This window comes from Ixodes scapularis, unplaced genomic scaffold (assembly GCF_016920785.2).
Source record: "Ixodes scapularis isolate PalLabHiFi unplaced genomic scaffold, ASM1692078v2 PGA_scaffold5__190_contigs__length_132052651, whole genome shotgun sequence".
NCBI classification, from domain to species: Eukaryota; Metazoa; Arthropoda; class Arachnida; order Ixodida; family Ixodidae; genus Ixodes; species Ixodes scapularis.
In genome coordinates this window covers 7,486,635-7,501,686 of record NW_024609880.1, presented here as the reverse complement: position 1 = coordinate 7,501,686, position 15,052 = coordinate 7,486,635, and the positions used below count along the sequence as shown (strand labels likewise).

The 15,052-nt window shown below is 43.4% G+C and overlaps 1 protein-coding gene across 1 annotated transcript in view; it reads right to left on the bottom strand.

Annotated features, from left to right (window-relative positions):
• Positions 1–15,052, bottom strand: part of LOC115311330 (retinol dehydrogenase 11) — a 30,193-nt gene that overhangs the window by 2,062 nt on the left and 13,079 nt on the right. The window contains exon 4 of the mRNA XM_040217285.3: positions 235–429. Coding sequence (XP_040073219.1) covers positions 235–429 — 195 coding nt within the window. The remainder of the gene's footprint in view (positions 1–234; positions 430–15,052) is intronic.

Here is a 15,052-nt window from a genome sequence, read left to right as displayed (position 1 = left end):
TAGAGGGAAATGCACGGACGGTCGGAGAAACTTTTGGGATTGGGGGTTTCAATGAAACGCATGCCACGCTTAATACACGCCAAAGGAAAGTGTTCCAGTGCTACCCGACAGGTGGCGTCAGCCTGTTGCCGCGTCGAAAGCTGGGAGAAAAGTGCACATGACTGCCCAACGCACTCGATTGCAAACACAGTTAAGTGTGAACCAGCGCGAATGCATAGAAGGGTGGTCACTCACCAAAATCGATCAGCTTCTTAGCAAGGACCCGGGTGAACGCGTTGATGGCGAGCTTCGTGTTGGAGTACACAAGCAGCGGGTACTTCCACGGGTAGGTTCCTCGGGCCTTCTGTTCGAAGTATTGGATGCTTCCGAAGTAATGAAGCACCGAGGACAAATTGATGATTCGACTTGGAGCGCTCTTCTTGAGCAAATCTGTTCGGACAGAACGAGTGCGAGTCGTCTCCTAAAGATTAAAGCAACCTAATAAGGTTATTTCAATACTGGCCGATTTTCTAGAAGTGAAAGATCAGAATGGTTTGCCGCTATAAGGGGGTTGACTGAGGCAGTTCGACTAAACGTTGACACGCCCTCAAGTAATGCGTATTTAAGCAAAAAAGGGTATATGCTGTGAAACAGCAAATAGACTCCATTGAAACTGTCGGCGGAATAGCCACTGAATCTGTATTTTTATCGATTAACACAGTCACAATTTCAGCGATCCCCATCAACCCTGACACTGCATAAATGAAGCTTTTGCCAGTGTAACGTATTACCTAAGTATCGGTTCCGCTCTTTCCCCCAAAAAGGGAGTATAGCTGAACGAACACTTCTACAGTACTAGGTTAGTTTGCTAAATAAAAAATCATGAGCTTTTTTTTTTTTTTTTTTTTTTTTTTTTTTTTAATTGAAGAGACAGCGGAATACCCAGAGCTATGTCTCGAGAAAAGAAAGCTGTGACTCGAATTGTGCTTAACTCAATATTATCGGTTCTAACAACTCATGAATACCAGAATACAAATATTTTGTTTTTTTCCTTAATTGCAGATTACAAGACGTCATTGATTTTGTGAATGGCTGAGCATGTTAATGAAGATTTGTGCGTCATACACGCTTCTTTGTGAGCTAATAAAGTAGGTGTTTTTCGAGTGGCGGAATAGGCACCAGGTGCGGACTATGAATCTGGTGCGGAGAATAAACTAGAAAATACGTCGAATTCATGTGGTGTGAGAGAATTGAGAGGACCATACCAAAGGAGTCGTCTTCGTGCTGGTCACTGGACGCCACAATACATAGTGACAAGAAATGCCTTGATGTACGCATATATATATATATATATATATATATGGCAGTTGTCTGTTCACCGGTGCTGATTACTTTTACCTCTATTGTTTTTCCTCGCCTCGACGTATGTTGGCATACTATATTAGTATAAACATAAATTACATTAACCCCTCAAATATTTCGTCGCTTATTCCGGGAGTTCACGACATTAGGTTTCGACTTTCGACAGCTCTTTACGTCGCCGCGAGGCAGCCGAACGGGCGCAATTGAAAGTGGCCAGTTATAACACATTAGGCTTGTATTTCAGAACAAACACGGCAAACTGAGTCGTGTTTCTTGAACCTATCGTGGAACGCCTTCCTCAACACTTTGAGCACATTCAACGAGAATTTTACAGGACAACGGAGGTCCTTCTCTTCCACATCAAAACAAATATAATCTGCACGCCTAAGAGGTGTACAATGTTGCATAAGACCAACAAGGCCCTCGCACCTCCTATCTGCCATATCTGTGAAAATCAGATTAAAGTAGTAAACCTTCAATATCTCCTACTAAACTGCACAGGCCTCAAACCCTTTAGAAAAACACACACACACACACACACACACACACACACACACACACACACACACACACGCACGCACGGACGCACACACGCACACACACGCACACACGCACACACACACACACGCACACACACACACACACACACACACACACACACACACACACACACTCAAGGACAGCGCAACTAATTTGCGAGACAGGTGGTTCACCACAGGGTATGGTAGGAACCCTGTTTGGAGACGGTGAGAGCCGTGAAGCTGCGTTTCGTGAGACCGTGAACCATCACGTCCCATAATGCAACGCGCGTCACGTCCCATAATGCGACGTCACAAACCTACACATCAATTCAGCTTCTCCGCTAAATTTAGCCGGGAAGTTGGATTGGCGTGTAGATATGTGACATCCCAGAGTGCAACTCGCATTTACGCCGACGCCGACGCCGACGGCGACGCCGCTGTATGCGGGAACGGGCGCCTATGAGCTGCGCTTTAAGATAGGAAATATACGGGAATCGCAAGTGTTCCACGACTTCCCGATAGATGGCGCCAGTGTGTTCTCTCGTCATAAAAGGTCACAAGAGGCCATAAGGCGCACGGCCTGGCTCGTTCACACACTTGCAACCGAGTACGACCGAGAGAGACAAGACCGAATCTTAAGCCTCTTGCGACGGTGTACAACCTGCTCTGCAGCAGCGGATCTGGTCCTCCGCCGTCGCAAGAGCTTCTCCGGTCGTAAACGGTCGCAACTGCTTGAACCAGCTTTTAGGAATCTACGTTTACTCCTCTTCACTTATTTTTCATTTTTTATTTAAAAATACTGCCAATCTGATTGAGATTTTTCCAGATATTGGGACAAAAGAAATATACATCAAGAGGCAAATATCAATCAAAATGAAAAAGCAGAGATATCGCGTCATCCCTGTAACAGAACCCCCCCCCCCCCCCAAAAAAAAAAAACAAAAAAAAAACATATTCATAAATTGACAAAGTAGATATTTTTCAACTGCATCACTAAACAATTCAACACTTGTGCAACTAAAAAAGTGCCCATCTGAATTGTTTCATTCTCTTATGGCCGTAGAAATAAAAAGGGTATTTAAAGCTGTTGTTATTGAAGCCTCACCGAGTATGTCGCCATCAGGGATGGACAAAATACACGCAAACATGTACCGACATACAAATACAAAATACTTCGTTAAAAATGTATTTAATTACAAATCTAATTACATTTCCAAAAAAAGCATTTAAGTACAAGATACAAATACAACCAAATGTATTTGGTTTCCTCCAAATACTTTTCCAAATACATTCCTCAAAATTTGCGTCAGCGACTTTAGGGCACCTCCAACGGTGCCCTGAAGTCGCTAAACAAAACATTGATGAGGCAATCGCAAAAACTTTTGGAAAAACAACAGATTTTCGAGCACTCGGAAACGCCTTCAAAAACATGTTTATTGATACTGTACAAAGTTTAAGAAACATGATAAATAAAAATGAGGAGTCCGTTGTCGACACTAAAACTAATATGACATCAGCGTATTTGCCTTTGATGACTGATTGCGAGCTAGAAGAAATACTTTCTGGTATGTCTTTACTGAAGCCAGCCGGTCATGATCTAATACGAGTGCGGGACCTTTACTGCAATTTCGAGAAATTGAAAAATGCTTTACTTGCGATTCTTAAGGTCACGGTCCCACTGAATGTGGCAGCTTCGGTACTTTTTGGCAGGCCATTACTCATCTCCTTTTAAATACTGTTTTGTGCGATTGAAGTCATTCGAAAGGCAATGCAATCCTCTTTCATTTGATATTATGTATGTGTTGGTTTTTACTGTTCATGCGCATTTGTAGCGTTGCGAATATGATGGCGCGGACCCTCACTTGCTCCGCTAGTTCATGTTTTATGAACGATCCATTAAAGATAACACGGTTCCAATATAGCAGTTTTGTTAAGATGATGTCGAGCAGAATCTAACGATACACTTTTTTGGTATTTGCACTACTTTGTTTTCTTGATCCCTCCAAATATTGCCCTAAAATTGACATTTTTCAGCACAAATATGTTTTTAATGACAAGCGCTAGAACAATGAAATTAGCTACAGATGTAGTGCTTATAATTGGTAATATCCAGAAAAAAATTTAATGTTGTGCAAAAATTTTTTTGTTTAGATAGTTTATATTAAACGTAGCACTTTCTTGTGCTTCGAGTCATGGTAGTTCAAATGCCGCTGAAGAAATAATTAAACTATGATAAAATATTTTATAACATTTAGAGCTCCAATGGTTGCCCAAGAGGTGGACGATGGCTTTTTTTCATTTTCAAAGTCATAACGCTCCAGGAGCCTTTCATACTTATCTGTTTTTTACGCATATCTCTTTTGGACATCAAACAGATTTATTGGCATTTAATAACATTTATTGTTTGCAATAGATATACATTGCGATGTATTAAATTTTCACAATGATCTTGCTTTGTTTTCTTAATGGGTGTAGAGCTTAGCTAATTTTAAAAACAATTAAAAACTGTCTGGGTGTTTTGTTGCGCTATCTGACGGCTGGCAGGCAAACTGCTGATTTCTAGTGTTCAAAAAATTTCCGAGGGCGGCGTTGGCGTCTGTATCATCATCAATCTCCGTGTCTTTTTACCTCCACATTTAAAAAATATATTGGAAGATTTACTATAGATGAATGAAAGGTTTAACTACTGGGTCAGGTTAATAAATCTAAGAAAAATAATTACACACGCGTAGCGTGATATAATGCGTACATTATTCGATATGATTGAAATCAATAAACAATAAAGACGAAGAGGAAAATAATACACCCGAGTTCACTTTATGCCTAGAGTAACTACATGAGCATTAAAGTATCGGCACTCAGTTCCCCAAAATTGGTTTGGGCGCCGCCATTTTGGGTCTTGCTCAGAGCAAACGCAACTGCCGATCATCATGATCTAAAAGTACGACTACCTCAGCATTAGATGCGGTGCTATAGTCGGTTACAAGTCAAGAAGGTAGGAGAAGCTCCTCCCACAAGTGTGATGCGCCTGTTTCAAATCTCTCCGCAGTCGAGAGAAGAGTTCACTGGAAACGCTCCAATTGTTTCGCTTCAATGGATTCCCACTTGTCTCCGATCCCACTTTTTAAGAAAGCGACCTTTGTATTCATCGGAGAGGGAACCGAGCCCCTGAAAGTGGCCCTTGCATCCATCGGGGGGGAAGCTAATCCCCGAAAGTCGTATTTGTTTCCGTCGGTGGGGGAGAACTCTAATCTCCCTCTCGTGGCTCCCACAATGCTAAGTCAAAGTCGAAAGATAAAGCAAATATTTACAGAAAGGCAAGACCCTCCTCGCGCGTTGGCCGCGACGTCACGGAAACGGTGGGACGCTATTGGATGCGGAGGTGGCGGAGGGATATCTGATTCCCTTTGAGGGACATTTGCCGCTACCTTCTTAACCTGTAACTGACTATAGGAAGCTGATGCAGTATTGAAATGCCCTGTCGCGGGTTGTTTAAACATTTGTGAGGGACGGAAAAGCGTTTCCTGTGATTTTAGATAAAGCTCCATATAACTGGCAACCATGATTTTAAGCCACAATTTTAAGCCAAGTGTCGTTCCTCGGAACCGCAGCTAATTTACTGGCACAAACGGGAACAATGAAGAAGAGGGAGGTGTCAAAAGGTAGTGGCTTGTGGAATCCACGGGGCTTACGTCATGGCCCCTCCAGGTATTACAAGCCTCTTGAACAAGAGCATGAATAGTGTCATTAAATAAGCTACGCTTCAGAGTAGCGACACTTGGCCTTAATGTGGCTTAAAATCATGGTTGCCAAATATTTGAAGCTTTATCTGAAATCACAAGAAACGCTTTTCCGTTCTCCACTTCGAACAGTGTTCGACAAAGCAAAGCAACATTACATGAGCTTCCTAACACCGAATCTAATGCTGAGGATGTCGCACTTTTGAATCATGACGATCGGCAGTTGCGCCTGCTCCGCACAAGCAACAAAATGGCGGCGTGCACACCACTGTCGGGGAAGAGAGTGCCGATACTCTAAGCGCAGCTCATTTAATGGCTCTAGTTCTCGCGAAACTCCTTTTCCCTGACTGAAACTGAAAGTAAATATGAATAATACACCATTATTATAGCTTATTTAGTTATAACCAACTACACATAAAGAGAGGAGGAAGCGGCCGGGTAGGAGAAACGCGGGTTTTATGTGCGACCGTTTTAACCGTCTCAAAAGAGAGAACGCGCGAGCTTGCGCTGGTTTAAAAATAGGCATCCAAAGAAAACAGGCGGCACGCTGTGCTCTTTGTTATTATGCGTCTAATTGCAAATTGTTGTGTGTATGTTTATACTGCCGGAAGTTAGTCCGCCTTAGTGGGTGTCTGATTCTCAGTTGTAGATGAGCAATTCAGCCAGTGCGGTACAACCGCAAACCTGGGGTCTTTAATGTGCACCACGCAGTAGTGATACACGACCGCACGCCGGTACGTTGCTCTTCCAGATCGAAACGGGCAGGGGCGGGGTGGCTTCTGCAGCGCGAGCTTTCGCTCCAAGTGCTCCGAGCTAGTGAGCGCTAGACCATGCACTCGGCCACCGACCCCCCCCCCCCCCCCCCCCCCTTGTGCGTCTAATTTATATACAGGTATAAGTATTTGAAGATCGACGATGGACGATCGACGATGGTCGATCGTCTCGAGGTAATGTAACGTAATAACAATGTATAAATAATAAACTTGTTGAAGCACTGAACGACTAAATTTTTCAATTCTTGGATTGTAATATGGCAGTAGAATATTGTACTTACTGTTGATGAAGAGCAATATGAGGTGACGAGGTAATTATTAATTGATGAGGCTTTATAAGGACGACGACATTAGTGGGTGTCGAACCACAACGTGCAGTACCAGACTTGTTTCAAGTATCGTGTACCCAAAGACTTTCTTCACGCGCAGCAGTAGAAGGTAGAATCAATGAGGATGCTGCTTTACAACTGTACGTGGAACAGGAAAATTGCACTGTGCAGAAGTGCGGCTTATTCGTTAATATGAGGGACGGATTTCTAGCAGCATTCCCTGATTGACTACTTGGAACAAATGGCCTCGTTGACGTAAAGTGTCCCCGTTCCAAAAGATTCTTGAAGCATACTTAAACTATAAAGGAGTATGAGGCGAAAAATAAGAAAAAGGAGCCTGGTGTGAACGGTCCAAATCGCCACCATAGCTTCTACTATCAAATACAAGGGCAGTTACACAATACACAAAGAGAGTTTTGTGATTTAGTTATATTTACACTGAAGGGCATTGATATCCAACGTATTCAGAGAGATGACACCTCCTGGTCAACCAACATAGAGCTTTTTCTACTCAAGTTTTACATGGAAGGCCCCACTTCCGCTGAAATTCTTCACGTAGACGAGTTGTCCGACCGATTAAACTGCCATTACTCTCTATCTGGGAATCTCTCGATCTTGTTCGGAGGCCACAGTATTATGAGATCGAGGGGTGTGGCTCTTCGTCCGCCGAATATTGCTTCGGCGAGTTTTTTTCGTGTAAGATGAAACCGTCGCGTGCTGCCGGAACAAGAGCCTGGCGATTCTTCACTGAAGTGCTTCCTCCGTAAGCTTCAAAAGGGCTTTTTTTCGTTTCGCACATCATCTGTTCTGCTTGCCCGTTAGTTGCAGGATGGTATGGTGCACTAATGTGATGCCTCATGCCGGCTTTTTTTCTTCAAAAACTTGTTTATTTTATTTGAAGCAATATTTTGCGCGTTATTAGAGAAAAGTATTTTCGGTAGGGCAAAAGTAGGTAAAAGAGACCGTAGAACGTCAATGACGTGTTTGGACGTCGTGGCAGGCATCGTGTAAACTTCCAGCCACTTAGAGCACGCATCGTTTCGCCACCCACCGACTGAATAGTGGATCGTTTTCAGTTACTGTTCATGATGGCGTTGGACTCGAGGAAGACTTCGAGTATTTCCACAAAATCAGCCTATTGGCCAGCACTTTTGTCGAAAGCGGTAAGTGTTCGAAACGTCGACAACGTCGGTAGCCACGTGTTGTGCTTGACACTGGACACTTTCCATTCCCTGAGAAGAAACTTGCTTGTTCGCATGTCCATAGTTAGCAATCACGTAAACTTATATATTCCCGAACGCTCATAACTTGCCGTCGCTAAACGCCGTTCATTCTTAGCGTCTTCATTGCAAATAAACGTCTTCCTATTTCTTCTGATGGTTTTCCTAAGCTGTACTTACAACATTATGTGTGTCGGTACTTCCGAAAATATTGCAACGGCGTTTGTTTTCCGGGAACTATAATGTAACAACCTTTACAACATCTTCCGGACCCCGTGAAACACAATATTTTGTGACATTATTTTAATTGTCATTAAAATGGTGAGGTAAGTACCGTAAATCGCGAAGCAGTTTACTTGACGTCCGCTTCCACTGGTTGAGTCTACTGAGCGTGCATTCCTGCAGAGGAAATTTTCATTGATAGAATATTGACACGTCAATCAACATTTGATTCCTTCTTGGTAAGATTTATTGCGAAAGCCCGTTACAACCGCCGAACCGTATGTCCCTATATCAGAGAACAATTTATACCCAGCCTGACATTATCGCATACATCCGTTTGATGGGCCACGCTAGTGCCACTAAATAAGCTACGCTTCAGAGTAACGACACTTGGGCATATTGTGTCTTAAAATCACGGTTGCCAGTTATCTGAAGCTTTATCTGAGATCACAGGAAACGCCTTTCCGCCCTCCACAAAGGTTTAAACAGTTCGTAACAGAACAAAGCAATATTGCGTGACCTTCTTAACAAAGAATCTAAATCTGAGGAAGTCGCACTTTTGAATCACGACGATCGGCAGTTGCGTCTGCTCTGCATACGAGCCAAAATGGCGGCGCCCACAACAATGCCGGGGAACGGAGTGCCGATACTCTAAGCGCAGCTCATTTAGTGACTCTTGGCCACGCTACTTAAATAATTGGGTTGTGTGTGCGTTTATACAGCCTAGAACTTAGTCTGCCTCACAGGGCCGACGAGTCTCCCAGCTGTAGATGAGCAATTTAGCCAGTGCGGTACAGCCGCTAGCCTGGGGTCTTTAACGTGCATCACGCAGTGGTGATACACGACCGCACGACGGTACGATGCTCATCCAGATCGAAACGGGCAGGGGTGGGGCTCGAACCCAGGATCCCTGGGTTCTGCAGCGCGCGCTTTCGCCCCACGTGCTCCGAGCTGGTGTGCGCTAGACCACTCGGCCACCGATCCCCCCCCACGCTACCTGAGTTAGCTGAGCACAGCTGGCAGCGGCGCGAGCAAGGCCACGAGGGGAACGTGATGGTGCTCGAGCCATCCCACTGTGAACCAGTGTTTCGGCCACCCCACGGGAGCGTGTCGCCATCTATTGGTTGAACTAACGCCTTGTTCAAGATGGCTGCCGTGGGACCGCAGCCTTAATGGCACATTTGAAAGCGGAAATATTCCAGATGGGATGAAAGTGTCTATGATCAGACCACTATACAAAAAAAGATAAAAAAAAGAACTGAAAAATCATGGAAAAGCATTTAGCGAAAGTGATGACATCATTCTGTGACAAATTCTCTTTAATACACTCCTCACCCCCCCCCCCCCCCCCAATACGGGTTTCGCAAACAAACAAAAAAAAAAAAACGACTTTGTTAATGAAAAGATTTTTAGACATAATTTATCACTCGTTAGACAATAATCAAACCGCTCTTGCACTGTTCATTGTCCTATCTAGAGCATTCGATGCCATAGACCATTCAAATATGCTAGCTAAATTATACAGAATAGGTTTCAGGAGGCCATTTTATGCACTTTTGAAAAATTATTTCGAAAACAGATTTCAAATGGTGAAGCTTAAGGGTCAAATAAGTGACCCAATTCGAATGAAATTTGGTGTTCCACAGGGATCAATTCTGGGTCCTTTACTGTTTAACATTTATATTAATGGGATAGGTAATCTTAACCTTAAATTTAATATTTTCCAATACGCAAATGACACAGCCTTAATACTACCTCACGAACAATATAATCTCGCTGCTCCGATTTTTGAATGTGACATAGTGGAATTAATGAGTTGGATTAAAAATAAATATATTTTGGTCAGTAGCGACAAGACTAACTGATGCGTTTTCGGAACCCTCATAAACATGTTCCCTTTGATGTTCCTATATTTCTTCATGATCGAGAGTGTCATCAGTGCAACTGCCAAAGAATGGAAAATGTTAAAACAACACCCTATCTTGGTCTGCATTTCGACGATCATGTTACATGGGGTAATCACATTGAACAAATTGCACAAAAACTTTGTGTTGTCTCAGCATATCTTTATAAGGTGAAAAGTGGCTGTGACATCAATTTGAGGAGAGAGGTGTACCTTTCACTGGGAGAATCTGCACTCCGTTACGGTATTACAATATACGGAACATGCGCTAAATAAAACAACACAAAATCGATAATATCATAAATAGATGTGTTAATAATATAGTATATGGGTCTAAATATGAGCCACCTGAAACCGAAGAAAGAATGAATGCAGTCGGAATATTATCTTTTAAAAATGTATTTAAATTTGTTGTTTTAACCAGCCACTATTTCTTCAGTGAGTTCAGAGACATACCAAACAGAATAAAAACGCTCCGACACACAGAAACCTATGCCATTCCAAAAATATGTACGAACTATGAAAAAAATACAAAGACAGTATTATGTTCCTGAGATATTTAACAACTTACCTAAAGATCTCCTTAACCTGTCATCCAAGAAGCAGATGAACAAGAAGATAATAGAGTGGTGTTTTTCTGTCTAGTGATGTAATGAACGATAAAAGATGTACGTAGATACTGATTTGTGAAAATTGTTCGTTTGATGTTTCTTCGGGTACTACTGACTGAGTTTATTATTGCATTCAATGTTACTTATCGCATAGACTTGTTATTAGTTCGTTACGACTGACTGATTGTTTTTCATTGTTGCACCTGTTATTGCATTTCGCGTTCAATTTTGTTAATAGCACGTGAACTCTCGTAGCTGCCTGTGCTATTTTTGTACTTTTCTCTCTTTTTTTAGAGCGCAGCTCTTAGGCGCCCGTTTTCGGCTTGAGCGGCGTCGCCGTCGCCGTCGGCGTAACCGCGCGGTGCATTACGGGAAATGTCCCATAATGCACCGCGCGAGCCCCCCACCGGTGTCACGTGACCTCGTGGGGGGGGCACGTGACCCCTTCGAGGTCATGTGACCCCCCCCCCCCCCGAGGTCACGTGACCCCCCGAAGTCACGTGACTCCCCTGAGGTCACGTGACCCCCTCCTCGAGGTCACGTGACCCCCCGAGGTCACGTGACCCCCGCCGATGTCGCGTGACCCCCCGATGACGTCATCGTCACTGATGACGTCACCGGCATCCACATCGTCATCGTCATCATCACTGATGACGTCATTAGTGACGTCACTGGTGACGTCACCGGCATCCACATCGTCATCGTCATCATCACTGATGACGTTATCATCACTGATAACGTCATTAGTGACGTCACTGATGACGTCACCGGCATCCACATCGTCATCGTCATCATCACTGATGACGTCACCGGCATCCGCATCGTCATCATCACTGATGACATCATCAGTGACGTCACTGATGACGTTACCGACATCCGCATCGTCATCGTCATCATCACTGATGACGTCATCAGTGACGTCACTGATGTCGTCACCGGCATCCGCATCGTCATCGTCATCATCCCTGATGACGTCATCAGTGACGTCACTGATGACGTCACCGACATTCGCATTGTCATCGTCATCATCACTGGTGAAGTCGTCAGTGACGTCACTAATGACGTCATCGGTATCCGCATCGTCATCGTCACTAATGACGTCATCAGTGACGTCAGTGATGACATCATCGGCCTTGGGGGGTCACGTGACCTTGGGGGTCACGTGACCCCCCAAGGTCACGTGAACCCCCTGGTCAGTTGAACCCCCCTTAGTACCCTTCCTTCGTCCTCCTCAAGAGCTGCGCTCTAATTCGGTGTTACAGGGAGTTGTAAACGGCTTTCACTTTTTTTATCCTAATCATATAGGATGTTAAGTGCCGTATGCGTTTGTGATTCATTTAATTGTGAATTATATTTATGTCTACAAAATACATATAATTACTGCCATGTCCCTCATACAAGCGTTCTACGCTTAAGCGGGCTGGATTGTTTGCCGGTTTTTGATTGAAAATAAACTTTATCCTTTATCCTTTAACGGGTTTCTGGGTATCTCATTTTAATTTTGCATCGCACGCTCGGGAGTTAGTGTGCGAGGCTCTAGTAACGTAATATAAATATAATCACAAAGAAATGTAATCAGCTTGGACGTAGTAGGTGAAAAAAGTACAGAGTTTCAAGCACTTTGTTTTGTCGATTACATTTTGGTATAGACAAACAAAGAAACGCTCGAGACGACCTGGACGCGCAGCACTAGCTAGAGAATGTTTTACTGTTGCAACTTGCACCAGTTACGAAAATCTGGACGACCCGCACATTTAGAATGTCCCAGGCAAAAATATGGATGGATATTAGGCTGGAAAGCATCACAAGAAGTCACAGGCACATATTTAGCCAGTCTGCCTGGGAACGTCGATTTCGTCCCTATTCTTTCCCGGGACTAGCACCGTAATTACAAAGTCACTAAACGCTTGTGCTTGGTTGAGAGACACCGCATTCGGTGCAGAACGTAGTTTTCTTCCTGCTCTTGACAGTGCATTTAATGTATTTTCGCCCTCAAAATTGTATTTAATTACAATGGACCTTTTCCACATACCGGCGGCACCAGGCGGTGGCGGCACGAACTAAAAATCGAGGAAGTGACGTACCTGCGCTACCAATCGATAATGGGAGCTACGCTACCAGTTTCTTCGCTCTCTGAGCAGCGGCGCCTGCCATTAAAGAGTGGCATCCGTGGCGTCCACCCATACGTCGTGTTTTCCTTTCCGTCGACGTTCTTTTTTTGTGTAACACAATTATATATGTGCTGCAGTTACGTGTTCTACTCGCTGATATACAGCCTCCTTCCAAATTTCCTCGATTATTCGTTCCGACTTCCGCCGCTTGGCATCGGGCGCTCGCGCGTGCGCAGAACGCTTCTCGGAAAAGGTCCATTGTACTTAAAATACCCACGTTTTAGCATTTAAATACACACGTCAACTACATTACCCAATTTGTAATTAAATACAAATGCAAAATACACAAAGTATTTGAAATACGTATTTCAAATACGTATTTCAAAGTATTTGAAATAGTGCTCATCCCTGGTCGCCATGTTTACATCTGGTGGCTCTCCTTTACGATCGCTTAACGTTACAATCGCTGAACGTACTTCTTTTCTATTTTAAATGCATCGTTTCAAAGGAGGAATATAAATTTCAGTCGACTGAGTCTTACACGATCAACGATAGTCAATAAACCAGCTTTCTTTAGTAGTTCTCTTGGTGAATCGAAATGACTGTATTTCTGGTAAACAAATTTGACTGCCCTTCTCCTGGGCACTTTCTATAATATTTATATTCTCCTGCGTATGTGGGAACCAGGATATAATTGCGTATTCTAGTACTGGACGCACAAGAGGTGTGTATATGCTAAAAGCTCTATTTCGGGAGTTGAATATTGTTACGTTCTCTTCAGAAAGAATAATTTTGCCTGGGCTTTGTTTGTTGTATATTTAACTTGTGCGTTCCAGCTTAGGTGGAATGCTAACATTGATACAGAGATGCTTATATTGACTGACCCTGCGCAAGTCTACACCGTTAACACTGTATGGAAACTCAAGAATATTCTTCTTTTCCTCGTTCGGCACATAGTAACAACGGTTTTGTCAGAATGTAGAGCCATTCGCCAGTTATCAGAGCAATCGGTTATCTTTTTTAGAGATTCGCTTAGTAGAAATGGGTTAGTTTGGCTTGCTATTTCACGATAGATAATAGAGTCGTCGGCAAAAGTTTTATATTTGCCTCGATACCATTAACAATGTAATTTATATAGAGAAGAAACATGAGTGGTGCCAAAACAGTGCTTTGCGGGACACCAGACAGTACCTTAACTGGTCGAGAGGCGTGTCCTTCATATCATACAAACCGAAACATGTTGTTTAGGTAATTTTCTATCCACGAAGCTAGAGGACCCTCAGCCATGATCTGTGTAAGTTATTTTTTTTTAAGAGCTTTGATGTGTAAAACACGTTCAAACGCTGTTGATAGGTCTATAAATATTGCACGTATCTGGCTTCTATTCTTTGTGCCCGTCGCGAAGTCATGGATAGTCTCGACCAGTTGCGTAACAGTTGATAGTCCACTTCTAAAGCCGTGTTGCTGCGCGTATGAAATGATGTGTTTTTCAATAAATATCGTCATTAATTTAAGGATGATGTGTTCGAGGAGTTTACAGCACGTGCATGTAAGATATATAGGTCTGTAGTCTGAGGCCAATGAGTATTCGTGGATTTGTGAATAGGTACAGCATTAGCCATTTTCCACTCGGTTGGCACATAAGAACAGCCGAGACTTATTAAAACTAACACTAAATATTTACTAATTCATTCGGCATAGCGTTTTAGGAACATATTTGGAGTTTCGTCGGGACCGTTACCTTTTTTATTTCTAGTTCAAGCAGTAAATCGAGAACGCCGGGCTCAGTGACCATTAGGCTTCCTAGCCCTTCAGGGTCATTATTTGGAGTTAGAATGGAAACAGTGTTGCCGTTGTGAGCCGTCTGAACGGACTCAAAGTAGCCGTTGAATTAATCTGCCATTCTCTGTTTCTCCGGGGCTGTCACGACAGGTTTTTTACTTTTTTTGGTTTAATGTGGTTCCAGTATTTTTGGGGAAATGCTTGCAAAACCTCGCGAAGGATCACGTTGTTGTACTTTTGTTTGTCACTTGTTGTACTACCGCTTGCCCAGGCCTCACGGTCCCCGGCACACTCCCTCTCTTATTTATTTATGCGGATCCAAATAAACGTTTATGACTAAATGACCTTATCTATTCCGCACGCGTATCTAAGATTTGTGGGGCATAGATATGTCGCTCTTACATTTCACCAAGCCTCAAACAACAATTCGCCATGAGGGAAAGGCACGTGAAAGTGACGAAGTGGAAAAAGTTTCGTCCCGTGAGCGTGGTCTCGCCAA